Source organism: Protomyctophum parallelum (assembly GCF_964188405.1).
Source record: "Protomyctophum parallelum genome assembly, chromosome: 7".
NCBI lineage: Eukaryota > Metazoa > Chordata > Actinopteri > Myctophiformes > Myctophidae > Protomyctophum > Protomyctophum parallelum.
In genome coordinates this window covers 22021609-22035943 of record NC_139705.1, presented here as the reverse complement: position 1 = coordinate 22035943, position 14335 = coordinate 22021609, and the positions used below count along the sequence as shown (strand labels likewise).

At 42.2% G+C, this 14335-nt stretch overlaps 1 protein-coding gene across 1 annotated transcript; it reads right to left on the bottom strand.

Moving 5' to 3' along the window:
• Positions 1 to 7881: 7881 nt before the first annotated feature.
• Positions 7882 to 8952, bottom strand: LOC310861636 (protein arginine N-methyltransferase 1-like; the record flags this gene model as incomplete). The annotated part of the gene is made up of 1 exon (XM_083769171.1): positions 7882 to 8952. One exon carries the CDS (start codon positions 8950 to 8952, stop codon positions 7882 to 7884), a length of 1071 nt encoding a protein of 356 aa, XP_083625297.1.
• Positions 8953 to 14335: the final 5383 nt, after the last annotated feature.

Genomic DNA, 14335 nt, shown 5'->3' with positions numbered 1-14335 from the left:
CAATGACCACTTCATGTCAGTACCAGACTGCTCACGTCAGGTTTGGTCTTCATCACCAGATAAAGAGACCAAACTTTTGGAGGAAATGCTGTGTATTTGTGCTTCTATTGGAGCAGCAAGCTGATGTGCAGAATGTTTTTTTTTTATGTTGTAACTGACCTTTTCCTTGCACGCATGGATTGTGCATAACAACTTGTGAACTAATAGATGTAGTCACATCATTGTACACTGCGCAGTGCATGTCTTGAGTGCTGAGTCAAAGAATGTCAGTCCATTTGGTTAAAACTAAGAGACTTGCAACGGGGACTGCGCATTAGTCCGACATCCCGTTAGTCCGACTACATGGTCGGTTAACTTAAGTCTAGACTAGAATGGCTTGATTTTTAACCACTTAAACCAAATATGCTTCGTTGACTGGGGTTCTCCAGGGTTCTGTACTGGGCCCACTCCCTTTTCCCCTCTACACCAAATCTCTTCTCAGAAAATAGCCAATCTCACTGTCATGTTGTGAGCTTGTAGATCAGCTATTTTCGCTTATGACATGCCCAAGAATAGGGACATTATGGTTGACGAGGTCAACCTAACAAAGTCATACAAGAAACAAAGTCACCAAAAATTGCCGCTGCACTGGGATGAGTAGCGTAGGTGGAAAATCATGAGTCAGGGCTTTAACTGTAATCCACTCTGTGTATTCTAGACGAGATGATCTGATAGCAAACACACTCAGACTTCCCGTAAACAGATCAGCAATATGAGGGAAAGAGAGGTAGGACGGAGAACCGACAGTAGGGCATATTTACAGATGGCTGACATTCTATGGATACAGCCCTAATCTCCTCATGAAATATGAACACCTACTGTGGTGCAAGCCATGTGACACAGCATGAGCCTGTGCGTCATTTCACTTGTCAACGGGGATGAGGCCTGCATTTATCTAATCATCGAGAATGTAGCAACTCACTAGCCGATGATGAATTACAGAGCCACATGTGTCTAGTCGTATTGGATTTGAATGCTTCTGAATCTGTGTAATTGCATCCAAATCTGTCCCAGTCTATCCACTATTTTCTCTTTATTGCGACTGTAGGTCGCATTTACTACGATGAAAACCTGCATTTCCGTGTGTCACGTCACACCTCCATATATGGTCACGCCTCATGACATCACGCCTCCATATATGGTCACGCCTCGTGACATCACACCTCCATTTCCATATATGAAGCTGACCTGTTCTGACATTCCAAATGTTGATGCTTCTCCACCCGTCTCCCTTTTGACCGATACCTGTCCACCTCTAGACGGGCCCACGCCAACCCACGCCAATATTATTAATGCAGCCGCGCCCGGGCAGACCGCGAAAACTAGAGTTCTCAACAGGCCCGAAACTTTGATGTGGGTGTTTGAATAGACTGTGAAGACGAATATCCTTCGGCACAATAAAGATTATTATTACAAACCCTGTACACTGAAGACATGCTCCATATATGGCCAGACCTCATCAAAACCTGTACACTCAAGCCACTGCCACCCTTAGATCACCATATATGGAGCTGACCTGTTCTGACATTCCATACCTCATCAAACCCTGTACACTCAAGACACGCTCCATATATGGCCAGTACAGAATTCATTCCATATGTTGATTTGACCCCCCATGCCAAAGCGCCAGCGCTCGCCCAGCAGTCTGCCGTCACCCAGGCGGATGCGTGCACGCTAGCACTCACAAAGGGCTTCTTGCTATCAGGGCATTAATGTTGTAATGAGAGCCTGAATAGCCTGAGCCTGGTGCTATAGAGTAGACTGAGCTCATGTAAATGCATATTCGTACAGCAGCATCCAAGTCACATTCATTGTACATGTAATACACAAAACCAGTAAAGGGTTTGATGAGTCCTAGCCCACCGGTTACTGATGTGTTACTTTTGATGATGATGATGATGATGATGATGAGTTTTTATCAAAATGTGCAAAATCAATCAATTGATCCATTTGAAGAAACATTTTTGATGAAGGTTTTTAAAAAATAAAGAAAATTCCAAAATTGCCGTGGCTCATCTAGAAACTCAAAAACATTGAAAACTTTTTTCCACCTATGGCATGGTAAATGGTAAATGGTGCATTTATATAGCGCCTTTATCCAAGGCGCTTTACAGAGATTGTGCATTACATTCACCCATTCACACACACATTCATACACCGATGGCAGCGGAAACCATGCAAGGCACCAACTAGCACATCGGGAGCAATTAGGGGTTCAGTGTCTTGCTCAAGGACACTTCGACAGTAACTCTGGGGGAGCCCGGGTTCGAACTGGCAACCTTGCGGTTGCCATCCAGGCACTCTACCCCTGAGCCACCGCATGCCCAAAATAGGTATAGAGTGGTCAGTAATCAGGACACATCGGCTGCAATGCTGCATCACTGTCGATACCGATGTTGACAAGAAAGTCAAATGTAAAAAATATCGGCTCTAATCCTTATATTTGCAATAGGTACAGGTCATACCATTTTTTTTAATCCAATATCAGTATTGAAGAATTATTGTCTATTATTGTCTATTTTCTGGTTAATACAGTTAACTCCCCCCCATAAAGGGGGGAGTGCTTGTTGTTTTGGTTTTAATTACAAGCTGTGTTTTACAGCGACAGTGGGCAAGGGCTCAGCAATGACACAGCAGTGGAGGAATGTTTATTTGCTGCAGTTTAGGACCAGGGTGGCTTGCAGGAACTGTGACACATTCCTGTGTCACTCGCTTTAGCAGACACTCCGTTACCCACGTTTACACTCGCTCAGCCTCTCACACATCCACCCAACCCACCCTCGTCGGGCCACAGTTGCACGCACACCTTCTTCCCTAAAACTCACAGTCACAAATCTTGCACTCCTAGTACACACACACCCCGTAAATGTGATACCTCAGGAATTTGTAATGTCTCAAACCCAACATTACTGAGATCACGATCATTCATTGCAAGTTAGTGTGACATGGATTTGTCAGCCTACTACTTCCCTCAAGTGTGTGTGTCACCAGCATAGCAGTGAATATGACATTAATTAGGCTACTCACAGTCTCAGCATACTTTTGGGATGGGGGATCCCTGCCCGCAATGTGCGTGTGCGCGCGCGCGTGCCGTGCCTGTGTGCACACGCATCATGTCTTTGCATGCATGCACCTATGAATCTGTCTCCATTGATTATCTCCAGCATCTGGCAGCTAAAAGCCTGTAAATAAAAAGACATTTCACTTGGCAACAGATTTTTTTAAAGGCAGTGACACAGGGGACAGCCAACCACAGGAGCCACACTTCTCTCCATCTGCAAGCATACTGAGAACTGCTTGCATAACAGAACCTGCCCAATCTGTCTCTCCTGTACGCACGCGCGAACGAGCACGCAAGATATCTCTCTCTCGCTCGCACACGCACACGCACAATATTTTTGTCGCTTTGCAATACAGTATACTCACCCACCCATTGAAGGCTAATCACTTCCAGAAACAGAGTTATCCTGGCAAAGTTTTCTGCCAACAGTCTGTCTTTGAGTCTTTCAACACATTTTCCACCATAAAACGCTTCTCCAGTCGTGGCCTTTGACTGTAGGCCAGAATGATGGACGGATGAGCTAGCTAAAGGAGCCACATTTCACCTGCAGTGAGTGTTTTGCTTCGTGATTGATGTAGTGCCGTTAAAAGCTACATGTATGATGTTTTGACCATGGAAGACTTCTTGAAAGGCAAGTGTAATCGAGTAGAGAAAGGTTATCCGGACCACTGAAGGTAGAATGCTTCCATCTAGTGGACTGTGAACTAACTTGCAAATACACAAATACAAACGAGACTTGCACAGTAATTCAATTCTACAACTTTGATTGATTGATTGATTGATTGATTGATTTATTGAGGGGCCAGTGTGTGTGTAGGATATCTGTGAGTGCGCCCCACCTGAACCTGGAACCTATGGAGCAACCTGTGACAAATGCCCCAACTGTCCTAATGCCACTAAGATGAATTAATCAGTGGGGCTTTCCTGGTGATGACTGGTCCTCTGACGCCCCCCTCTGGTTAACGATTGAATCCATGATTCCATGGCAGTCTCGGAAACATCACACTCACACTCACATCTTTGCTTCTCTCCAAAGTACAGCCTTCACGTAAACTGTTAGATCAGTTTGTAGGAACTCCCTGAAACTAATCTGAACCAGATTTAGAAAGGGGTTTTGCTCTGCCTAATGTTTCTCCAATTTAGGCAGTTTGTGAGTGAGTGAGCGAGCACATCCCAGAATTTACAGTCAAACCCTGGAGCCATGGGTTCTATGATTTAATTCTCATACATACAAACATTTAGTTTCCAGCTTTGTTGCTGCCTTTGGGGCATCGGTGGACTGTGGTCATCTCAGAGATGCGTGGGCTTAGGAGCTGGGCGTTCCAATTTCAGTCGAGTTGTGGGAGGAGGGCCTTTCTAGTGTTCAGAGCTGCTCTATCAACTCTAGATATAGATTGATTCAAGTTAAAGTATTGCACAGGTTGCATTACTCTAAATTTAGTAAAATGTACCCAACAGTCTCCCCTATGTGTGATAGATGTGGTTTTTGATTGATTGATTGAAATATTTATTAACAGTTTGTAGAATTTACAGTACATTTTAGGCACAAACTCAATACAAAGACTGTCAACTGTGAGTGGACGACCCAATTAAGCATTACACTTGTTTACAACAGGGTCCACATTGTTCAATTCATCAAAACATTTAAAGACATACAACCATTTAGAGACATACAAATAGACATTTCTATGTAGCTAAAGAACAGAACAGGAATTCATCATATGGGAAGCAAAAAAGGGAAAATATACAAGCACTGGGAAAATATACAATATACAGTGAGGGAAATGGGGTGGGGGGGTGGGGGGGATTCAGATTTTACAGAGGCCAGTTTCGAATTGCAGCCATCCGTAGGTGCCCTTTGAGAGCGGTTTTGAAGGAGTCAAGGGATTCACATGTCTTAATGACTGTTGGTAGGGCGTTCCACATTTTGGTGGCATAGGAGCGAAAATAATTTAGTCCCTTGTTTGTGCCGAATCTGGGTTGTACATGGTTTGTTGCACTCCCTCTGGTGTTGTGGGTGTGGACTTCGTTTACATTAAGGAAGTATTTAGACAGGTACATGGGTATCTTGGTGGTGTATCGAATCTTGTGGACCAGACCCATTGCAAGATGCTGTACTCTGTCGACGACCCTAAGCCATCCCAGCCTGTCAAAGTGGGCAGGGGTGAGGTGGGTTCGGGGGGTGAGGCCAAGTAGGAGCCTGACCAGTTTGTTTTGGGAGGTCTGGAGCCTTGTTTTAAGGGCCTTTGAGGTGCTGTGGTACCAAGAGGTGGATGCATAGTCAAAGAAACCTTGTACGAGGGCTCCTGTTAAGGTCTTCAAGGTGTTTTTGCTGACCAGTGAGGAGATCCTGTAAAGGAATCTTGTTCTTTGATTGACTTTTTTGATTACGTTGGTGGCCATTTTATCACCGGAAAGATTAGCCTCCAGGATGGAACCTAGGTAGGTAATTTGATCTTTTCGTGTGATAATATTGTCACCCACTCTAACCAAGAAGCCATCTGCCTTGCTGAGTTTACTATTTGATCCGAAGAGGATGGATTCAGTTTTTCCCAGGTGTAAGGATAGTTTGTTATCAGCGAGCCAGGTGCAGATTCTACCGAGTTCAGAGCTGAGGGTCTTTTCAACCTGCAGTTTGTTCCTGTCCGAGACCAGCAGTGCTGAGTCATCTGCGAACAGGAACAAGTTGCAGTCACAAGCTGAAGTCATGTCGTTAACATAAATTAGGAACAGTAAAGGCCCTAGTATGCTTCCTTGTGGGACACCACAGCTCACTGGTATTGCAGATATATAGGATAGTGGTTTGGGGCTGTGCTTGCAGGGACTGTGGAATGTGGGCACTTCAAGAGTGCTGCTCAACGACTCTTGCAGCAGAATCTGCAGAGATTAAATTAGCCTTGTGAATAATAAACTGGGTGAGAAATGTTTTGCTTGCATCCTACATTTTATTACATAACATTGCTGTTCTTTTCCCATTGTTGTTTTACAGATTTCCCTGCTAAGAGTGCTGAAAAGGATGAAAATGACTGCATACAGTATTTTCAGTATTAAGAAGACAGAAGCAGGAAATAATTTCCGTTTGTTCATGTTCATGTTCATGTTCATGTTCATGTTTATTTCATTTATGGATAACATTCATTTTGCATATCTTACTTTTTTTTTCATTTTCCATAATGAAAAGGGACAGGAAGAAGATAAATCTTATTTATACCTGCCCCTCTACACACATTAATACATCAAGTACTAACTGTCGGGCTAACAGCCACGACAGCACATCACAAAAAAAAAAAAATGAATTTGAACCAAACCAAAACGAAAAGCAAAACAATAATTAAACCTCTAATTCATAATTTTTGATTTTCTCCAATGTAAACAGTTTCTTAAACTGAAATATTGCTTCACAGCTTTTCAACTCCCTCTTTTTTACATTCCATAACTGTATTCCTATGACGGAAATACAGAACTGTTTTAATGTTGTTCTCGCAAACCGGTGCTTAAAGTCATGCTTTCTTCTATGATCCTCATTTTCTGAACTGGGCACAAACAGTTTTTGTAACTGCTCTGGTAGGTCTCTGCTTTTTGCTTTATGTACTATTAACAAAGTTCTAAGTTCAACCAAATCCGTAATTTTTAGCAACCTTGATGATATAAAAAGTCTATTAGTATGTGCTCTAAAATCTTCATTATGAATAATTCTTAAGGCTCTTTTTTGTAATAAGATCAGGGGAAGTATATTACTTTTGTACGTGTTGCCCCACACTTCCAGACAATACATGAAATATGGTAAGACCAAAGTACAATAAAGCATCCTCAGTATATTAATTTCTAAATCATATTTTACTTTATTCAAAATAGAGACTTCTAGCAACCTTGCTTTTTACATGTGCTATATGATTTTTCCATGTCAATTTGTCATCTAAAACAACCCCCAGAAACTTGAATTCGTTAACTCTTTCGATATTCACACCATCTATGGAGAGTACCACTTCCTCTTGTTTCAGATAAGAAAAAATCATGAACTTTGTTTTTTTCAAATTTAATGATAACTTATTTTTATTAAACCATTTTTTTAGTTTTACCATTTCATTTGTAATTTTTTCTGCCAAGCAATTCAAATCATTGCCCGAGCAGAAGAAATTTGTATCGTCTGCGAACAAACAACGTTTGTGGTAGGGGAACCAGGTAAATAGTGTGTGTGTGTGTGTGTGTGTGTGTGTGTGCACCTGCCTGTAAAAACTGAATTGTAGCAATTATGTAAACTAGAGGGCAGGCCCATCTAGAATTTCATGAAATAGAAGATAAAACATTATTCTAAAACGAGTATCATTGCCATACAACAAATACACTTACTGCAAGACAATGGTGAAGGCATTTATTTATTTTGTGTCTTAAAACTATAAGGGTCCATCATCTATCAGCAAAACATTACAGCATCAACTCTTGTTAATGGGCCTCGAAGGGGAATCATCCCTTTTAACACTAATGCCCCATTTATAAGTGGCTGCAAACACACAGTGTCGGATTTTGGTCTGAAAATAGTATATCCACAAGCCCACAATGCATGTTAGTTTGTAGATCTGCCACCCTCAGAGCACACCACCATCTGAACAAGTAACATTACACAAAGAGTCTGAGTCTTAAAAATTATGTTTTCTTTTTAAGGAGAGTAATTCCCTCTCCCACAGACAAACTCTGACCCCGTTGTCTTCTTTCTCCACGCCCCCCTTCCTCAAAACACATATGGTACACAGAAACACACAGGGGGGGTGAACAGGCGCGTACTAGCGCATCCTGTATTCGGAGGTCTTGGACACCTCACAAAGCTGACCCTTGAAGTCGATGTTTACGGTGATGTCCAAGTCTCTGTTGTTCTTGACATTTGGCTGCATATGGATGGTGCCGTTGATCTCCTCCCCAGTTTTAACTGGCAGGTAGTCATCCAGGTAGAAGACGGTCTGCTTCCAGTGGGTGTAAGGAGACTCAGGACTGGTGGAGAAGCCCGTCCTGTTGTGGCAGCGTGTGAACTCTATGTTGAAGTAGGTGACCAGGGCGTGAATGTAGTCGTTCCTCTTCACCTGCAGGGAAAATGGCGAGGTGAAGGACAGGTCATCGATCTTCACCGTGTAGATGTCCACTTCTTTTATGAGAGACACACTGCTGACCACATGTTTGGGATCCACCACATCCACCAGGGGCTCCTTGATGGCCACCTCCTTGATGCAGGACATATCAAAGCCATACACGTTCTCCCACCAGTGGATTTTGTAGTCCTTGTACTGTCCGTCTTCAATGGCTGTGACATAGAGCGACGCCCGGTCAGGGAAAATCAGGCCATCTGGTTTCAGCCACTTGTCTCTGGCATAGATGACAGTGTTGAGCATGGTCTCGTAGAAGAGACAGTAACCCATCCACTCCGAGATGATGATGTCAACACCCTCCACTGGCAGATCCACTTCCTCCACTTTGCCCTTGATGATCGTCACAACATCATCCATCTTGTTGGCCTTGATGATTTTCACGGCGTAGTCAGAGATACTGCTGAAGTCAATCCCTATGACCTTCTTGGCACCGGCCTTGGCAGCAAACATGCAAAGGATACCTGTGCCACTGCCCACATCCAGCACTACTTTGTCCTTGAACAAGTGCTTGTTGTGGACCATCGCGTCGCGGTAGGTCAGGGTGCGCACCTCGTCTTTGAGCATCTCCTCATGGATGCCAAAGTGGGCATAGGAGTCAAAGTAATAGTCCTTTGATGTCATGTCTTCAGCAGCAGGCTCGTCTTTTGATGTCATGTCTTCAGCAGCAGGCTCGGCAGAGCTCTCCCGCTGAGAAGTCTCCATTGTCTCTGCCATTTCAGTCTGCTGTGTGTCTGTGGAGATGGAATGTTGTCAGACATTTTTAATTTAAAGGACCCCCATGGATTGTACAAGTTCACACCCAAAATAGCTTTTTATTTTCCTATCGATTACTCGGGCGGGGACACACACACACACACACACACACACACACACACACACACACACACACACACACACACACACACACACACACACACACACACACACACACACACACACACACACACACACACACACACACACACACACACACACACACACACACACACACACACACACACACACACACACACACACACACACACACACACACACACACACACACACACACCAAGAGTGCTTTCAAACTCCTTCAACACTAAAATAAATAGTCACCTGCACAGAATTTCTTGACAGAAAGTAGCTCATAACATGTCTACAGCAGATTTTAATGAAACAAACACTTTGTAGATAGAAAGGATAGTTCAAGTAGTAGTTAGTAATTTAATGTAGTTTAATACAGTCAGATAGGACTTTTGTGTTTGGATGTATGGGCTGTCAATGATTGGTGTTGCAACTCTAGATTCAACCCAATAAAAAAAATCTAGTGTTGCAAATTGTGGCTAGCTAATTATAACACTTCACAGTTAAATTATTTAGTCTTCCTATGAATCTGTAACAGGCCTACAATTTAATGAATGTAAATTGGAAACAAACGAAAAAGCTTTTACCTTGAAACCAGAGCCTTGCTTGAAACCAAAGAGTCAAGAGAACAAATTTGCAAATGCTTCCCATTGCTTCCCAATAAGTTATAAGTGCTGAGGAAGAAGTGACTTCTGGCTTGCTGCTGGTCCCACACAGCTGTTCATGATCAGCATTTAGAGTGGAAGAGTTGCTCACCTGTCATTATTTGGACTAATACCTTCCATACACTACAAGAGTTTTGACAAGAGTTTTGGAAAGATATTCTTTAAATACTAATTTCTGACACCCACAGAATTGAGTCTTTCCAAAATGTTGTCAAAACTCTTGTAGTGTGAGTGCAGGAGGATATAGTTGCCTAGCCAGCACATCTGTGCTTCACACACATGCGCGCATGCACACACACACACACACACACACACACACACACACACACACACACACACCCATTCCAATATATTCAATAGTATGCAAGGAGGCTGTTTCTGAAGGAAAGGCGTGAAATAACATCATCATAAAAATGCAGACTGTACTGTAAACATGACATTGGAATGCATGTTGAATGTACTGTAGTCTGTAGCATTCCCCATGGCATGCAGGATATATTTCTGCGTAGTGTGGAGGCTTGTGCAGACCGGCGTTAGAAGCTAGACCGGCGTGGTACTAGTAGGCCGGACAGACAGCCGGATGCTGGAAGAGGTAACAGCCTCTGCCATCACTGTGTATGTGAATGTTTATGCTCTCTCTCTCTCTCTCTCTCTCTCGTCAGAGTGCCCGGAGGGACCTCCTGATATCCTGGCAGAGTTCTCGGCAGTGGTTTATATCAAAGCCATTCTGTTTCTGGATGCTGCGCATCTGGAAACTACTGGTTATCATCTATGACTACAGAGAGTTTGTCAAATGTTGTCAAATTTGAGAAAGAGAGAGAGAGCCAAGGTGAGATGAAAATATTCACAGCATAGATTACTACTACTAGAGTAACAAAAAGGCTGTTTGAAGTTTGCTACTTGTATCTGCTGGAGTCTGAGAAAAACTAATTTGTAAAAGTTAAATTAAAGTTTTATATTATTGTAACATTAATTTCATGTTGTTTTCTTTTTACCTTCTTATTGTTTATAGGGTAACAACCCTGCCATACAAAGGAAACTAAGGACTCACTTTCTACATCGGAAAGAACTTATAGAGCCTAAAGGCAAACACTCCTTGCAACTTCTTGCAACAAAACAGTTTTAAGGACACACCAATGCAACTCCTTGCAACTGCCATTGGGGATAGTGATACTATCTCAACCGTTTGGTTGCAAGGAGTTGCATGGTGAATCATTGGTGCTGTTTGGGCCTTAATGTAGTTACCGGTAAACAGAAACGTGTGGGAAGAAACCATCATGTCATGTGATCCACTACTGTACAATTAATGATTATTGTCAACTGCAAATATTGTTTAAAAAAAAGCAAGAGAAGGAAATGTTAAAACTAATGGCTCATGAAGGGCCTATTTAACTTTACGGTAGCGAGTAGCCTATAATGTGTCTGAATATATGCATTCAGAAGGAATACATTTACCTACTGGATCAGATAGTTCAGATGTTATGGATGTTATCATCATCATCAACTTCCAGGACTGAGCTGTGGAGGTTGGGGGAAATTGTTGAAACTCTATCACCTTGGAATTGGTCTAATTTAACGGATGCTATTCCATCAAAGCCAATGCTGCACTGGCCAAGTAAGAAGAAAATCTTTATTGCTTGCTGCTTTATTATTTATAGTTTTCATTTTTGCTGTATTTGTTTTTCTACATAAATGGAGCACATGTGACCATATTGTGTAGGCCTAATGTTTGCCATGAATTATATAATTAAAGATTATGCCAGGAGCGTTGCTCAATGGTCATTCTTTATATACAGCAACCACTTCATTGAATGACTAAGACTGATCTACTAATGCTGTCCTGAATGGCACTTATTTATTCAGGTTATTCATTTATTTTATTTTTGTAAGATATTTTTGGGGCATTATTTAGGCTTTGTTGACAGTGACAGTACAGGAAATGCAGAAAGATTCAGCAAATGGTCTAGCGATGACTGACATGCACACTAACCATTGGGCTATCAGGTCGTCCCTGCATCTGAACTTCTTATTTATTTTTTATTTTGTAAGATATTATTTGGGGGCTTTATATGCCTTTATTTGATAGTAGGCTAATAAGGCTATACAATAGACTGGAAATGGGGAGAGAGACGTGGCCGTCCAGGCCCATCTGAATTTGTTTTAACCAGTCAGCATTCCATAGAGCTTACAATTATTACACATTCATCATTAATTCTATTCTATTTTTGTCAATTTTATTTTTGCTTAGAGAGACAACTTCTAATACAACTGCTATCCCCTCCACGTGGACTTAACTAACCCCCTGCCCTGGTTCTGGCTCATGACAAATTTACAATGGCAAATTAAATGTTGGAGTATACCGCCATCTACTGTGTAAATAGTGTAATAACGCATTAGAAATATAATTGTCTCCACCAGGCCAGGCATGGGGAGAGAGTATGTTCGTCTGTGGACAGCTAATCTCCGGCACCGTTGGCTTGATCGCAGCCATACTCTGCACACACACTCCCTGAATGCCACAGCTGAACCTCTGCCCCAAGGTCTTCACATTGGCCTCTTATAGCGCCACCTTGTGGGCCGCTTTGTGCAAAACAATATATTGGACAGTAAGTACACACCTACACATTTTGTCCAAACATCACGCAAATTGGTACACAGTCTCTCTACAGCCATTCAATGAAACGTGTCTTTCAGATTTGGCTAAGATTGGCTACCAAAGTTCGCAGGAGTACACGGTTTCAAACAAAATGCTGCAACACATCGTGTGATTTCCGTGAAATTGTGCACGCACATTCCCACTAGGCCGAGAAATGACACTGGAACATTTTCAACTCAGCCTCATGGTGGCACTATAACTGGCCAATTAGTGTTTTTACCTCTAACTGCACAGATCTGTGTACAACTTTGTGCATTGCACACTCCCTAGAGACCAAGGAAAACCTTTGCCTGGAATTTTTCACATCTGCTCTTTATAGCGCCACCAGGAGCCAGGAGGCCGACATATGTAAAACACATTTTCTCATATTACTCCTTCAGATTGTATCCAAATATCACGCAAATTGGTACACATGCTCTCTCCGTCATGTGATCAAGACGGATTTGTTTGATTTCTCATAATCCATCCTGATTGGCTACGATTGGCTTCTAAAGTTTTTAGGAGTAGCCCGCTTTGTAACCGTTTTGTACAAATCGCCACAGCTCCTCAACGCAGCGTCCAATTGCGGTGAAACTGTGCATGCATATTCCCACTAGGCTGAGGAAGAAAAGCCACTTGACAGTTTTCAAATCAGCGTCATAGTGGCGCTACAACAGGCCAAGTCGCGTCGTGTCACGCACACACACACACACACACACACACACACACACACACACACAAACATGTTTATATTACTCCTAAACATGTTGCCAAACATCACACACACTCCTATCCTCCTGGTGGAGACCTGTGGCACTTTTTCTAGTTATGGTATGCCAATACCGTATTAATATTTGATATTACATAATATATTAGTTAACATTTGTTTAAAAAATGTATATTCACTGTATATGGTCATGTCATAAGATTAAACGATACTGGTTGGGTATCGTGCAGCAGTTGAATGAGATCTTCAATATGGAGTTTGAACCCGACCCTATGTGTTTGATTCTTGGGCTGCCTGATGACAAGATTGTTAACAAATTCCACACGCGTCTGTTTAATCTCTTCATTTATGCTGCTAGGATTAATTGGATTAATGAGAAACCACCAACAAAAAAAGGATTGGCACAAAATAATCATGCAGTGCATGCCGTTGGAATTCCTGAGCCTGCTACGCTCCACAAGAGATGCCTTCTATAAAATATGGGACCCATATTTGCGATTTATTGGTAAATGGTAAATGGTAAATGGTGCATTTATATAGCGCCTTGTGCATTACATTCACCCATTCACACACACATTCATACACCGATGGCAGCGGAAACCATGCAAGGCACCAACTAGCACATCGGGAGCAATTAGGGGTTTAGTGTCTTGCTCAAGGACACTTCGACAGTAACTCTGGGGGAGCCCGGGTTCGAACTGGCAACCTTACTGGTTACCATCCAGGCACTCTACCCCTGAGCCACCGCCGCCCTTAATTGCCCCTATTGGCCCTCAGTTAGCTACCACCTTGACCATAGGTCAAATGTATGTGACTATGTGTTTTATATATGCATATCTTATTTTATTTTCTCTGGGGAGTTGTTAACCCATGTAGACTTTCACCAAACTGAATGAGTCCATATTTGTATATTATTTTTGTATTTTATTTTTTGGTTCGATGTAGGTAATGGGTATATGTGTATAACTGTGTCCTTTGTTCTACAACGTGTGTGAGCTGAGCTGTCTGTGTTTTTGTTTTTTCTTCTGTCTTGTCTTTGTCATAAAGTGTAAGAATCAATAAAAATATTATTGAAAAAAAAAAGAATGAATCACATCCTGTTCATTGTTCAGTGTTTTCATATGTCACTCACAAGGAATCTGACTGAAAGAATACGTTAGATAAGATAACACACATAAGATAAATTCAGTCAGGAGCAATCTACTTTCTTTTCTTCAAAGTTTGACA